The 11456-nt window shown below is 42.4% G+C and overlaps 1 protein-coding gene across 1 annotated transcript in view; it reads right to left on the bottom strand.

Moving 5' to 3' along the window:
- Positions 1-1167: 1167 nt before the first annotated feature.
- LOC101354808 (proton-coupled amino acid transporter 3) overlaps positions 1168-11456 on the bottom strand; it is a 44734-nt gene continuing 34445 nt past the window's right edge. Inside the window, 6 exon segments of the mRNA XM_004371294.2 lie at positions 1168-1368; positions 1370-1548; positions 5216-5297; positions 5299-5386; positions 8350-8516; positions 10214-10312. Coding sequence (XP_004371351.1) covers positions 1279-1368; positions 1370-1548; positions 5216-5297; positions 5299-5386; positions 8350-8516; positions 10214-10312 — 705 coding nt within the window. The 3' untranslated portion in view covers positions 1168-1278.

The following is an 11456-nucleotide window of genomic DNA, read 5'->3' as shown; positions in this document are numbered from 1 at the left end:
CATGGTAGATGTGGTCCATTAGTCCAGAATCATAATTTATTTAACCTAATGTTGGATATTTGTTCCCAAGTTCTTACTATCATAAAAAGTGTAAACTCCTGTTTGGCAAAAATCTTTGCTGACACAAAGGATTGTTAGGATAAATTTGCAGGAGTGAAATTGGTAGGTCAGAGGGCTATGTATTTTAAGACTTCCATATTGTAAAATCGCATTTCAGAAAAGCCTTAAGAATGTATATTCCCCATTTACAGAGTATAAGATTGTTTTTCTTTTTTCAAAGTCCTTCCCCAAATTAAGTATTATTTTAAAAAGTAGGTCAGTAGTCCTTGCACATGATGAAATCCTTTTCCCCCAAATTGCTCCAACCCCTTCAGCATAAATCAGCTCTATGTGGTCTGAAGACATCAGAGAAGAAGAAGAAAAAAAGAGGTGATTTCCTTGTAGGCAGCAAACAGTCATAACATTGTGGTATTAACAGGAATGTAAGTTTTGCTGAAAGACAGAAGTGTAATGAGGATCGCCAAGAGAGATGCTTTTATCCCTTAATCTACTTTCTGGTATACTCATATCTCCAAGGCAACAGGGTAACTTGCTGATGGAAACCCAACCATTTTCACACATTTGGTTGGAAGATACATTAATTCTATTTTTTTTTTAACTTTCAGAATGTCAGAGCTGAAAGAGCCCTTAATAATCAATTAATCCAACCTTCATTATGTAGATGAGGAACCGAGACCCAAAGAGGAAAGAGAACTGGCCAAAATCCCATAGGAAATCAGTGGCAGAGCCAGTGGTTAGACAAAATTACCTCTAAGGTCTATTTTTGCTCTGATTCTGTGACTCTTCCACTTAGAATAATATCCAAACAGAAAACTCCCTTTCCCCAATAGACACTTTTCTAAATCAGATACTTTAAGAGCAGCCGTCCTGGTATAGAGAGAGTAGTTGCTTTTACACTTGCATTCATGTTTGGTCTCTGTTTCCAGGAATATCATGAGTGAATGGTATTCCTTTTCCGATTAAGTAAGGCTGATAATATGAATGGCAGAATGAGATTGGTTCAGGGGTATAAAAGACCCCCAAAGAAATACAAAACCAAAAAAGGCATACCCTGAGAGGCATCAGCACTAACTTGTGTCCTCTACATTTCTTTTGGAAGGATAAAGAAGCCACCAGTTAATACAGAGATGTTGGGGTTTGACGCATGTATGTATCATCCACAATGAAAAACAAATTGGGGGTGGGAGGAAAGGAGAGCTATTAGAATAAAATAGATAATTATGCATAGACATCTGTGGCATTGGCCATGAGATGGTTGATGGGTTGGGTTGGTTCATATAGGGCTTGGTATGTCCTAAGTGTACACCCCCAAAATGCCCAGGATGGTGATCATGGTGTCCTTTGCAATGGTGATGCAGTTCTTGTCTTCAGGGTAAAAGGTGAGGATCTCCAGAAAGGATGAGATGATGAGGGTCAGGGTGCTGCTACTCAGGGAGCCTACTAGGGAGATGATCACGTCGAGGTGGTGGATGAAGATGACTGAGACACCTGTAGCGAGACAAGAACTTTAGAATCACTGAATGTCTGTGCAAGAAGGGAGCTCAGAAACAAACTATTTTCTTGGAGCCCTAGAATTCCGCAGATGCCTGAGAGACTGCTTTGGAGAGGTGGGGTGGAGCCCACTGTGGGCTTAAGCAGTAGATCAGACACCGTGACTGGACTCCCACCCCTGATTTGACACCAAAGCAGATGCTCTCCTTTTTATCTACCGGATTTTCACACATAATTTTTAAAAACTTTTATTTATTTTGTTGTTGTTGCTGAGAATATATAGCAAAACATACACCAATTTGACAGTTTCTACATGTACAAGTCAGAGACATTGATTTCATTCTTCGAGTTGTGCAACCATTCTCACCCTCCCTTTCTGAGTTGTTCCTTACTCATTAACATAAACTCTCTGCCCTTTAAGGCAGAGACAGCAGCAACTGTAATCTGTTTTCACTTTGTTCCCATATAGATAGTTCTTAAAAGGCATAATGCTCAAGGCAGACATTCTTTACTAGTTAAGCTAAACTCTTGTTTGGTTTTTAGAAGATTTCAGGGGATATTATTGGTTTAAGGTTTAAAGATTATCTCAGAGCAATAGTTTCAAGGGTTCATCAAGCCTCCATGGCTCCAGAAAGGCTGGAGTCCATTCACATATAATCTTTACTGGAAGGACTCCTCTACGACTTATCTACTATAATCTCCTCATTGTAGATCTGAAGAAATCTGGGATTCAAAGGGAACAGGACTTGCCCAGTTCACACAGAGCTGAGCTGATAATCCATTAGGATGCCCACGCTAAGGATTCTAAGGTCCTTTCCACTCTACCATGCTGTCTTATATATATATGAGAGAACTTGGTACAGAGTAGATGCTCAATTAATGTTTGAATCTCACTCAGACACTGAATCAACCTTTGTACCACCTACATAATATAACCACTGTTTATAAGCAAGGATGGATAAAGAGAGAGAGAGAGAGAGACATAGCTCAGTTTCTTTCAGAATTTCAGTCACTTGTTTTCCTACTTTCAAAAGGTTTCTAGTAATTAAACAGGAAATAAAAAATGAAGACACCATTAAGCTGCCCACCTCCCATCACTTTTCTTCTATAAACACTCCTAAATCTTTTCATATACTTACGTTGAACGTATATCATGGATTTTCCACAACAATCCAATTTCAATCATGTTTGAATGAGTAAATATACAATTTATGTAATTTAATTTTCAACAACTATGTTATTTTCCTATGAATAATTTAGGGAGAAACTGGAAAGCATCCATACTAGCTTGGTGGATCTTGAAGAAAACATCACCTCTTTCTGAAGCTGCTCCAACATATCCAATCAGATAATGAGAGAGACTCATGGTTGGAGTCCATCACTTCTTGGATGGGATGATCCCCATCCACAGATTTCCTCCATTGAATATTTAATGAGCTGCTTACTGGAGGTGCGGAGAAAAATCAGCATCTATTCTCCAGAAGAGCTCACACTAAAAGGGTATAGAAAATATATATGTTCAGAAGCTATAACGCAAGGCAGGCTAGAGAGGCACTCTAAGAAGGAACAGATCTGGTGAGAGTCCTTCCATGGCTCCCTATTGCCCACAGTCTTTAGCACAAAGCTCCTTAGAACTTGGGCTCTGTCAAACTTTCTTCCCTAACCTCTCATCACTCCCCACTGCTTGTAGTTCTCCAAGGGCCCATGTGCAAGTACTTGCCTCAGGTCTGTGCGCAGCCTGTTCCCTACACCTGTATAACGTTCTTCCTTCCTCCATCTTTCTCCTACTTATCTTTTAGGTCTTAAATGAAATCAGGCACGGATTACCCAATAAGCAAGGTACGCATGGGCTTACTTGTGTTTACTTACTAATCTGTAGTGCACAATTTCACCACATGTGCATTACAGATTAATAAGTAAACACAAGTAAGCCCATGCGTACCTTGCTTTCTGTAAGCCCATGTGTACCTTGCTTACTGGTTAATCTGCCCCTGACTGAAATATCACTTCACTGGTAAGGACTCTCTGACCTGGCCCAGGCTGACTTATAGGACCCTCCTATGTGCTCTCAGGGTAGCCTCTGTTTACCTCTGTTTTAATACTTATCACAATGTCTTGTGTTATTTCCTTGTATGTATTTTCCACTCTACCATAATCCCAGTGAGGGCAGGGACTATTCTTCATTCTTGTGACCAGTACAATGCTGGGCATGAAGCAGGTGCTCAACAAATGTTTGTTGAATGAATGAAGGATAAAGGAATTTATGGATGAAAAAAGGAGGAGGAAGTGGCCATTTAGCATATACCGAAACAGGACATGTCATTAGATGGTCAGCCTTCTCTAGCCATGCTTCCCCTGGTCCCAAGTGTCCTGAACTACTGAGCCTTTCCTTCAGCTTACACCGTCCCTATCAGGAATAATTTCTAAAACAATATTATTTACATGTTCTTGATGGCTTGCTATAGACTGGGAACCCTCTGTCACACCTTAAACCAAGTAAGTATGCAGTTTCTGCTTCCAGAACTCCAGTTATGGGAACCTTATCTCAGCATGTTCTTCTGTTGGACAGCTCCAAGAGTTACACAATTTCTCCTGACCCTGAGATAAGACTCAGTTCCCTCAACTTTAAACTCTGACTCCTGGAGACTTTAAGGCTAAATTTGCTCTGTCTCTTGCACAACAATCCCACAAGTGTTTGAGGACAGATACAGAAATTCCCCTGAGCTTTCACTTCTCCAGGAAAAACATCCCTAGTTCATTTGTTCATCCCTCATGGGGCACTTTTTCTGACTTTCACAGCTCTGTTGGTGATGTCTCCCAAACGCCTACAACAGCACCTAACATAGAATGAATGAGTGAATGAATAAATAGAAGGATGAAAGGGAGGGAGGAATGAAGGGAAGAGAAAAGAGTATACCCCAAAACGATCTTCAACAATAACAATTCAACCCCTTGGGGTTTTCCATATGGTTAAACACTACTTTATGATACGGGATTTGACCTTAATTTATGATAGGAAGGGGTGTGGCACCATGGAAAGACAGGCTTTGGTGCCACACAGCCTGTGTTCAAATCCCAGCTCTGCAACTTACTAGCTGCATGGCTCAGGCATGTTGCTTAATTTCTCTGGGCCACAGGTCTCTTAACTGATGATTTGTTTTGCTAGGCTGTCATGAGTATTAGATACAGTCAGTACATTACTTGTCATATAGGAGACACTCTATATGTTATGTGAGTGCACGACTGAATGAATGATACTTCTCTCTCCCATAAACCAGCCTATGTGTACTTTCTATGTGTCGGCAGTTGATATTACTGTAATGTTTCCTATATACAGTTGTGTTTTTTTAGGAAGGCCTGGTGGCATAGTGGTTAAGAGTTCGCTGCTAACCAGAAAGTCAGCAGTTCAAATTCACCAGCTGCTCTTTGGAAAGTCTATGGGGCAGTTCCACTGTGTCCTATAGGGTCGCTATGAGTTGGAACTGACTCGAGGGCACCTATGTTAAGCCCATTTTTCCAGGTGGAAAAGTTGAGGTTCAGGAAGGCGAAGTTATCTTGTCCAAGGTCACAAAGAAGGCAAGCGGCAGAGCCAATGATGGTGGGGTAGGTGCCAGTGTAGCTCCCAGCCACAGCTTTGGGCAGAATGCCCTTTTGTCCTACTCACAGGTCAGACAGACCAAGGCTGTGCAGACAGACAGGTTTACAAGCAGTGCCCAACTCTCTGACAACTGGAAGACAGAGAAGGGGGATGATGATGTCAGCTGGGATGTGGAACTGGAAGGCATAGGTGAAGACGATGCCAATAGAGTACATTAGCTTGACTGACTGGTAGAACCTGGGGACAGATCGATGGGTCATGAAATGGAATGTGGCTCCCTGGGAAGGGCTCATTCATTGCTCGGAAGCTGGGAGTTGTTATTGAGGTATAGAGCTGGCCAGCTTCTGATGACTCAAGCCAGATGGCCATCAGAGCTGCCTCGGAAGCTTGTTAAAGTGCACATTCCTGGGGATTGTGATTCAATAGGCCTGAGGCTCAAGAATCTGTATATTTCCCCCCCAAAAGGTAATCCCTGCATAGAATAAAATTCACAGAACAAAAGTCATACAGTGAAAAGCCTCCTTTCCACCCTTAATCTCCAGTCTTCAGTTCCCCTTTCTCTAGGCGAGCGCTTTTATAGTTTTCTTTTAGCCCTTCCAAAATAATCTGTGGCTATGCAAGTTTATGCAGAATGTAGGTACACACTTACTGCACGCACACACACACGCTCACATACACACATACCCACATACATGCACACACATCTACACACACACATACACATAGACATACAAACCTATGCACACACACATGCATACACACATGCACACACAGATACAAACACACACATACACACACAGCAGCATCTTTTACACACTGTTGTACTTTTTTTATTAAATATTTCTTGCAGAACGTTCCCAGTCCATATACCTAGACCTACCTTCTCTATTTAATAACTGCTTGATAATTCAATTACCTGAGTATTCTATAATTTAACCAGTCCCCAATCAATGAATGCTTAGATTACTCCTAGTCTTCTGCCAAGTAAACAATGCTGCAGAGAATATCCTTTTACATACATCTGTGCACATATAGGATACAACCTCAGAAGTCGAAACGCTGGGTAAAAGTATATGAGTTTAAATTTTGGTAGCTATTGACACATGGCCCATTTTTTGTTTTAGTGTATGAGCATGTCTGCTTCCCCACGTCCTTGTCAAAATGCAGTGCGTGAGCACACGCTTGTCTTTGCGATTATGTGTCTTTTTCTTTTAAACTGGCATTTCTATTACTATAAGGGAGACAAAGCATCTTTTTTAAAAAAAAGGCCATTTTAAAAATTTGCCTGTAAACTGATCGTTGATCATCTTTACCCATTTTTCTTGGTCTTTTTTTTTTTTTCCCCAGTGGGAAGGGGTGTTTGTCCAAGGCTCCCAACCAAATCTGATGACCAGCCAGATGCGGAGCAGACGTGAAGTCCTTGCGGCACCCAATCCCCACACTTTTTAGCTGAGGCCCCAGAAGTATGGTGCCCTGTCCAAGGTAGTCAGTGGCAGCCTGGCTGGCCCAGAATGAGGGCCAGCACATTAGGATGATGTCTTACTTGTGTGCACTACTCCACAACTTCAAAGAGATCCCACATTTATTACCTCATCTAATCATTACCACAAAACAGTGAGGTGGATGGGGCTGCTGGTATTTTTCTCATTTTACAGCTGTGGTCTTGTGGGACATGAAGGCCCCATCAGCTTACTCACCTCAGAAAGATCAAGGCCTGGTGGACACATAACAATGACAAAAGCTAGCACTCAGTGAGCACTTACTATGTGCCAGGCACTTTTCTGAGCATTTTATGTATATAAGCCAATTAATCCTCACAATAACTCCAAGGGGTAGTGTGGCAGTCATTGGTGCTGTTCACCAAGTACTTCCAGCTCTTCTGGGCCCATGGCAGAATGGTACTTCCCTGCCCCCTTGGAGTGAGGTGTGGCCATGTGATTTGCTTTGACTGATGAAGTGTGAGCAGAAGAGGTGTGCGTCACTTCCAGGTGAAGTGTTACCAGTTCCATAATAAAGTGCATGAATAACTGTGTTCTCAGTGCTGTGGCAACCAGCAACGTTTCAGCGTGGCCTCTCCGTCAGCCTGGGTCCTCCATCACCTGGGTCCTGGAGTGGGAGTGGGGGTTCAGAGCTGATCCCCAGCCATCCCATAATAGACATGTAGCATGAGCAAGAATTAAACATTTGTGTTCAGCCGCTGAGATTTTGGAGTTGTTTATTACTGGGGCATAACCTAACCTATCCTGACTGGTGCAGATAAACCAAACCAGTTGCTGTGGAGTTGATTCTGACTCACGGCCACCCCATGTGTGTCACAGTAGAACTATGCTCCATTGGGTTTTTAACGGCTGTGATCTTTAAGAAGTAGATCCCCAGACCTTCTGGGAGGACTCAAACTGTCAAGCTTACAGTTAGTAGCCAAGTGCTTAGCCATTTGTGCCACCAAGAGACTCTGACTGGTACAGATAGGCATTAGTATTATCCATACTTTACAGAGGATGGAAATGAGACATGCTAGAGTAGGTAGCTTGTCCAAGGTCACTGAAGAGTCAGGATGCAAATCTCATTAGTCAGTTTTAGAGCCTGTGCTCTTAAACACTTGGGTATCTGACTGCTTTGTCACTGTGCACCCAATACTCCTAGCCCCTAAAGTGTTTCTTGAATGAATGAGTAGTCAAATACAATAACTCCGGACAAACTTCCAACTGGGACATAGCAATGGCAGCCTAGTCCAGTTCTGTATTGGGGACCTGAGTGGAGGTCCATCTGTGGGACCCTCGCCCACTACTCTGGAGGCATAACTTTTGTTGTTGTTTCTGTTCCACAACAAACCCAGGCCATTCCTGTCTCAAGGCCTTTGCACTTTAGAGTCAGACAGATTGAATTCAAGTTTCAGCTTCTCCCTTATAAACAGTGTGAGCTGAGCAACTTATGTATAGCCTCTCCAAATCTCAACTTCCTCATCTATGTAATGGGGTCAGTAATAATAATGCTAACTTAACTCATAGGGCTGTTGTGAGGATTAAATAAGATAATGCACAGTGCCTGGATTATCAAATTTAGCTATTATTATAGTTAATACTAATATTAACGTTTAATATTCATTGTTAATGATTACCTAAGGCAATGTCATATTCTATTGCTAAGGCTCAGATCGTGTGCCTTCCCCCACCCCCATGCCCCAGCAGGCAGGGATGTACTAGCAATTGGGCAAGTTGAAGGTGATGTTGGCTTGGGTGCCTGACCCAAACTTGATGTAGCCCAGTGTCCCTAGGCAGATGTAGAGGACAATGACAAGGGTCATCTCCAAGTACAGGACAAAGGAAAACTGCTGCGGATGCTTCATCTGGTTTTTGAGGGGCAGAACGTGGAGGTCAAAGGAAGTTGGGGAAGAAAAGGTAGAAAGCGATGTGGCACATTGTGAAGGAGCAGGGTTCCCTGACAAGCACAAACTTCCTTCTCCAGGTTCACCCAAGTCAGGGAGTGGCCTCTCCACATGTGCTCACCCCCCTCATCTTCTCTTGTGCTTTCTATTCCAAGAGTACCCTTCCCCTCAATTCTCACTCCGTCTTCAAGGCCAGGGTCTGGTGACCTTCCTTTTTGAAATCATTTTTACCTCCTCTCCTCAGGCAAAATTAATCACACCCTCCTCTATGCCTTTGCCTATGGCTCTTTCATTCCAAAAACTTTTGCCTGTCTCCTGCACTGGTCACATGAGTCTGTCTCCCACGCTAGACTGGGAACTCTCTGACAGCTACCACATCTTATTGGCTTAGTTTTTATAGTCTTATTAAGACATAATTGACAAAAATAAAATGCACATATTTAAAGTATATAATTTGATAAGTTTCCATACACACCAGTAACACACGTACACACACCCACACAGGAAATCATCACCATAATCACAATAGTGAACATATCCATCACTCCCAAAAGTTTCCTCACGTCCCTTTGTCATCCTTCATCCTGTCGCTCCCCACCCTCTCCATCCCTATCTCTAGGCAACCACTGATCTGTTTTTTGTCACCATAGATTAGTTTGCATTTTCTAGACTTTTTAATAAATGGACCACCCACTATGTACTCTTTTTTTTTTTTTTTTGGTCTAAATTCTGTCACTCATAATTATTTTGGGATTCATTCATGGTGTTGCTTGTATCAATAGTTCGGTCTTTGTTATTGTTGAGAAGTATTCCATTGTCTGGATATGCCACAATTTGTTTATCTGTTCACTTGTTGATGGACATTTGAGTTGTTTCCAGCTTTTGGATATTATGAATAAAACTGTTATGGACATTTGTGTATAAGTCTTTGTAGAGATTTGTGTTTTCCTGCCTCTTGGGTAGATACCTAAGGGCGGAATGGCTGGAGCAAATGGTAGGTGTATATTTAACTTTTAAAACTGCTATCCAAAGTGGTTGTACCATTTCACATGCCCACCAGAAGTGCGTGAGTGCTGCACGCCATATCCTTGTTAATACTCAGTGTGGTCAGTCTTCTTAAGTTTAGCCATTCTTTCATCTTTCAGTGATGCAGTGCAGATGCCAAAACAGGTGGGCTGCATTTTGTTTGACCTGCATAGTGTTTTCACTTCTTAAAACAGTTAAGTCAGCTGCCACATTTGAAAATCAGGAAGATTTGCACAAAACCCAGATTCTCACTTCTTTGAAATATCAGGAGCAGTGGCAACAACAACGCTCACAAACCTCCATGGCAATAATTGGTTGGAGCTGAGTAGCACCTGCTCCCTTGAGACGGGACATATCCTCTCCAGTTTGCCACAGTCCCCACCCCTCCCTACTGTTAACTGATGGCTCATTTTACTCACTTATGTTATCTGCCTCATCCCTGTAGACAACCAAATTTTCAAACTCCGTTCTACGGCTTAGTGCAGCGTATGCAGCAGTAGGTATCCCGTGAGAAAGTACCAACTTTCCCTCCCACCAGGAGAAGATCATATTCTACACTTTTCATAAATACTATTATTTAGGCTCCTGAAACAATAACCAGCTGCCCTGAAGAGCACCAGGTATCATTCACTTAAACCTTACATGAACCTTACCATACCAACGCCTTCAAATGTGAAGATGGCAGTACCAAAGAACAGCAAGAAGATCTTCCAGCTTGCCATCAAGGGTAGTTTGCTGGCATCTGGGATTCCCTGAAATGGAGTAGAAGAAGGGCATTGGCTTTGCCAGGGCATAGAAGTCATCTCAAACCTTTGCCTGGTAGGAAGAAGTCGTGTCACAACTGACTTCAACAGAGATAGTCAGTGCTAGGAGTACCTGTAAGATATATAGAGTTCAATCAGCCTTCTCACCTTAAATCTCATCCCCCCCCCCAAAAAAAAACCATTGCCGTCAAGTTGTTTCCGACTCATAGCAATCCTATAGGACGCAGCAGAACTGCCCCATAGGGTTTCCAAGGTTGCGAATCTTTATGGAAGCAGACTGCCACATCTTCCTCCCATGGAGATGCTGGGTGGGTTTGAACCTCTGACCTTTCGGTTAGCAGCTGAGCACTTTAACCACTGTTCCACCAGGGCTGTCACCTTTACATGTGGGGAAAGAGGGACCCAGGGAAGGGAAGGGAGTTGCCCAGGGTCACTGTGCAAACTAGTGGCACAGCCCAGATGAGAATACAGGTCTCCTGATTTTCTCAGCCCTCTATCACCTCTTTCCTATCAGCTTCTCTCAGGACTGTGCCGTCCAGTAGCTGTTAGAGCAGCTATCATGGATCTAGGGGAGGATACTTATTTTTTTTTAAAAATGTTACTTGTTTTTTGTGTTGTTGTTGAGAATATACCCAGCAAAACATATGCCACCTCAACAGTTTCGGCATGTACATTTCAGCGACATTGATTACATTCTTTGAGTTGTACAACCAATCTCACCCTTCTTTTCTGAGTTGTTCCTCTGCCATTAATATAAACCCTCTGAATCCTAAATTTCCTAGCTAATCTTTTGAGTTGTTGTTGTCAATTTGATCCCATATAGGTAGATCCTAAAAGAGCACAATGCTCAAGGCAGACATTCTTTACTAGTTAATCTAAACTATTGTTAGGTTTTAAGATGACTTAAAGGGATATTTTTGGTTTAAGGTTTAACGACTATCTCAAGGCAATAGTTTCGGGGGTTCATCCAGCCTCCATGGCTCCAGAAAGTCTGGAGTCCGTGAGGATTTGAAGGGATGCTTATTTTTTTTTTAATATTTTATTGTACTTCAGGTGAAGGCTTACAGAACAGATAGTTTCTCATGTAACAGTAACACACATGCTGTTTTATGACATTGGTTAACAACCCCAC

Source organism: Trichechus manatus, unplaced genomic scaffold (genome assembly GCF_000243295.1).
Source record: "Trichechus manatus latirostris isolate Lorelei unplaced genomic scaffold, TriManLat1.0 scaffold00011, whole genome shotgun sequence".
In the NCBI taxonomy this organism is placed as follows: domain Eukaryota; kingdom Metazoa; phylum Chordata; class Mammalia; order Sirenia; family Trichechidae; genus Trichechus; species Trichechus manatus.
This window is presented reverse-complemented; position numbering and strand designations above follow the sequence as displayed.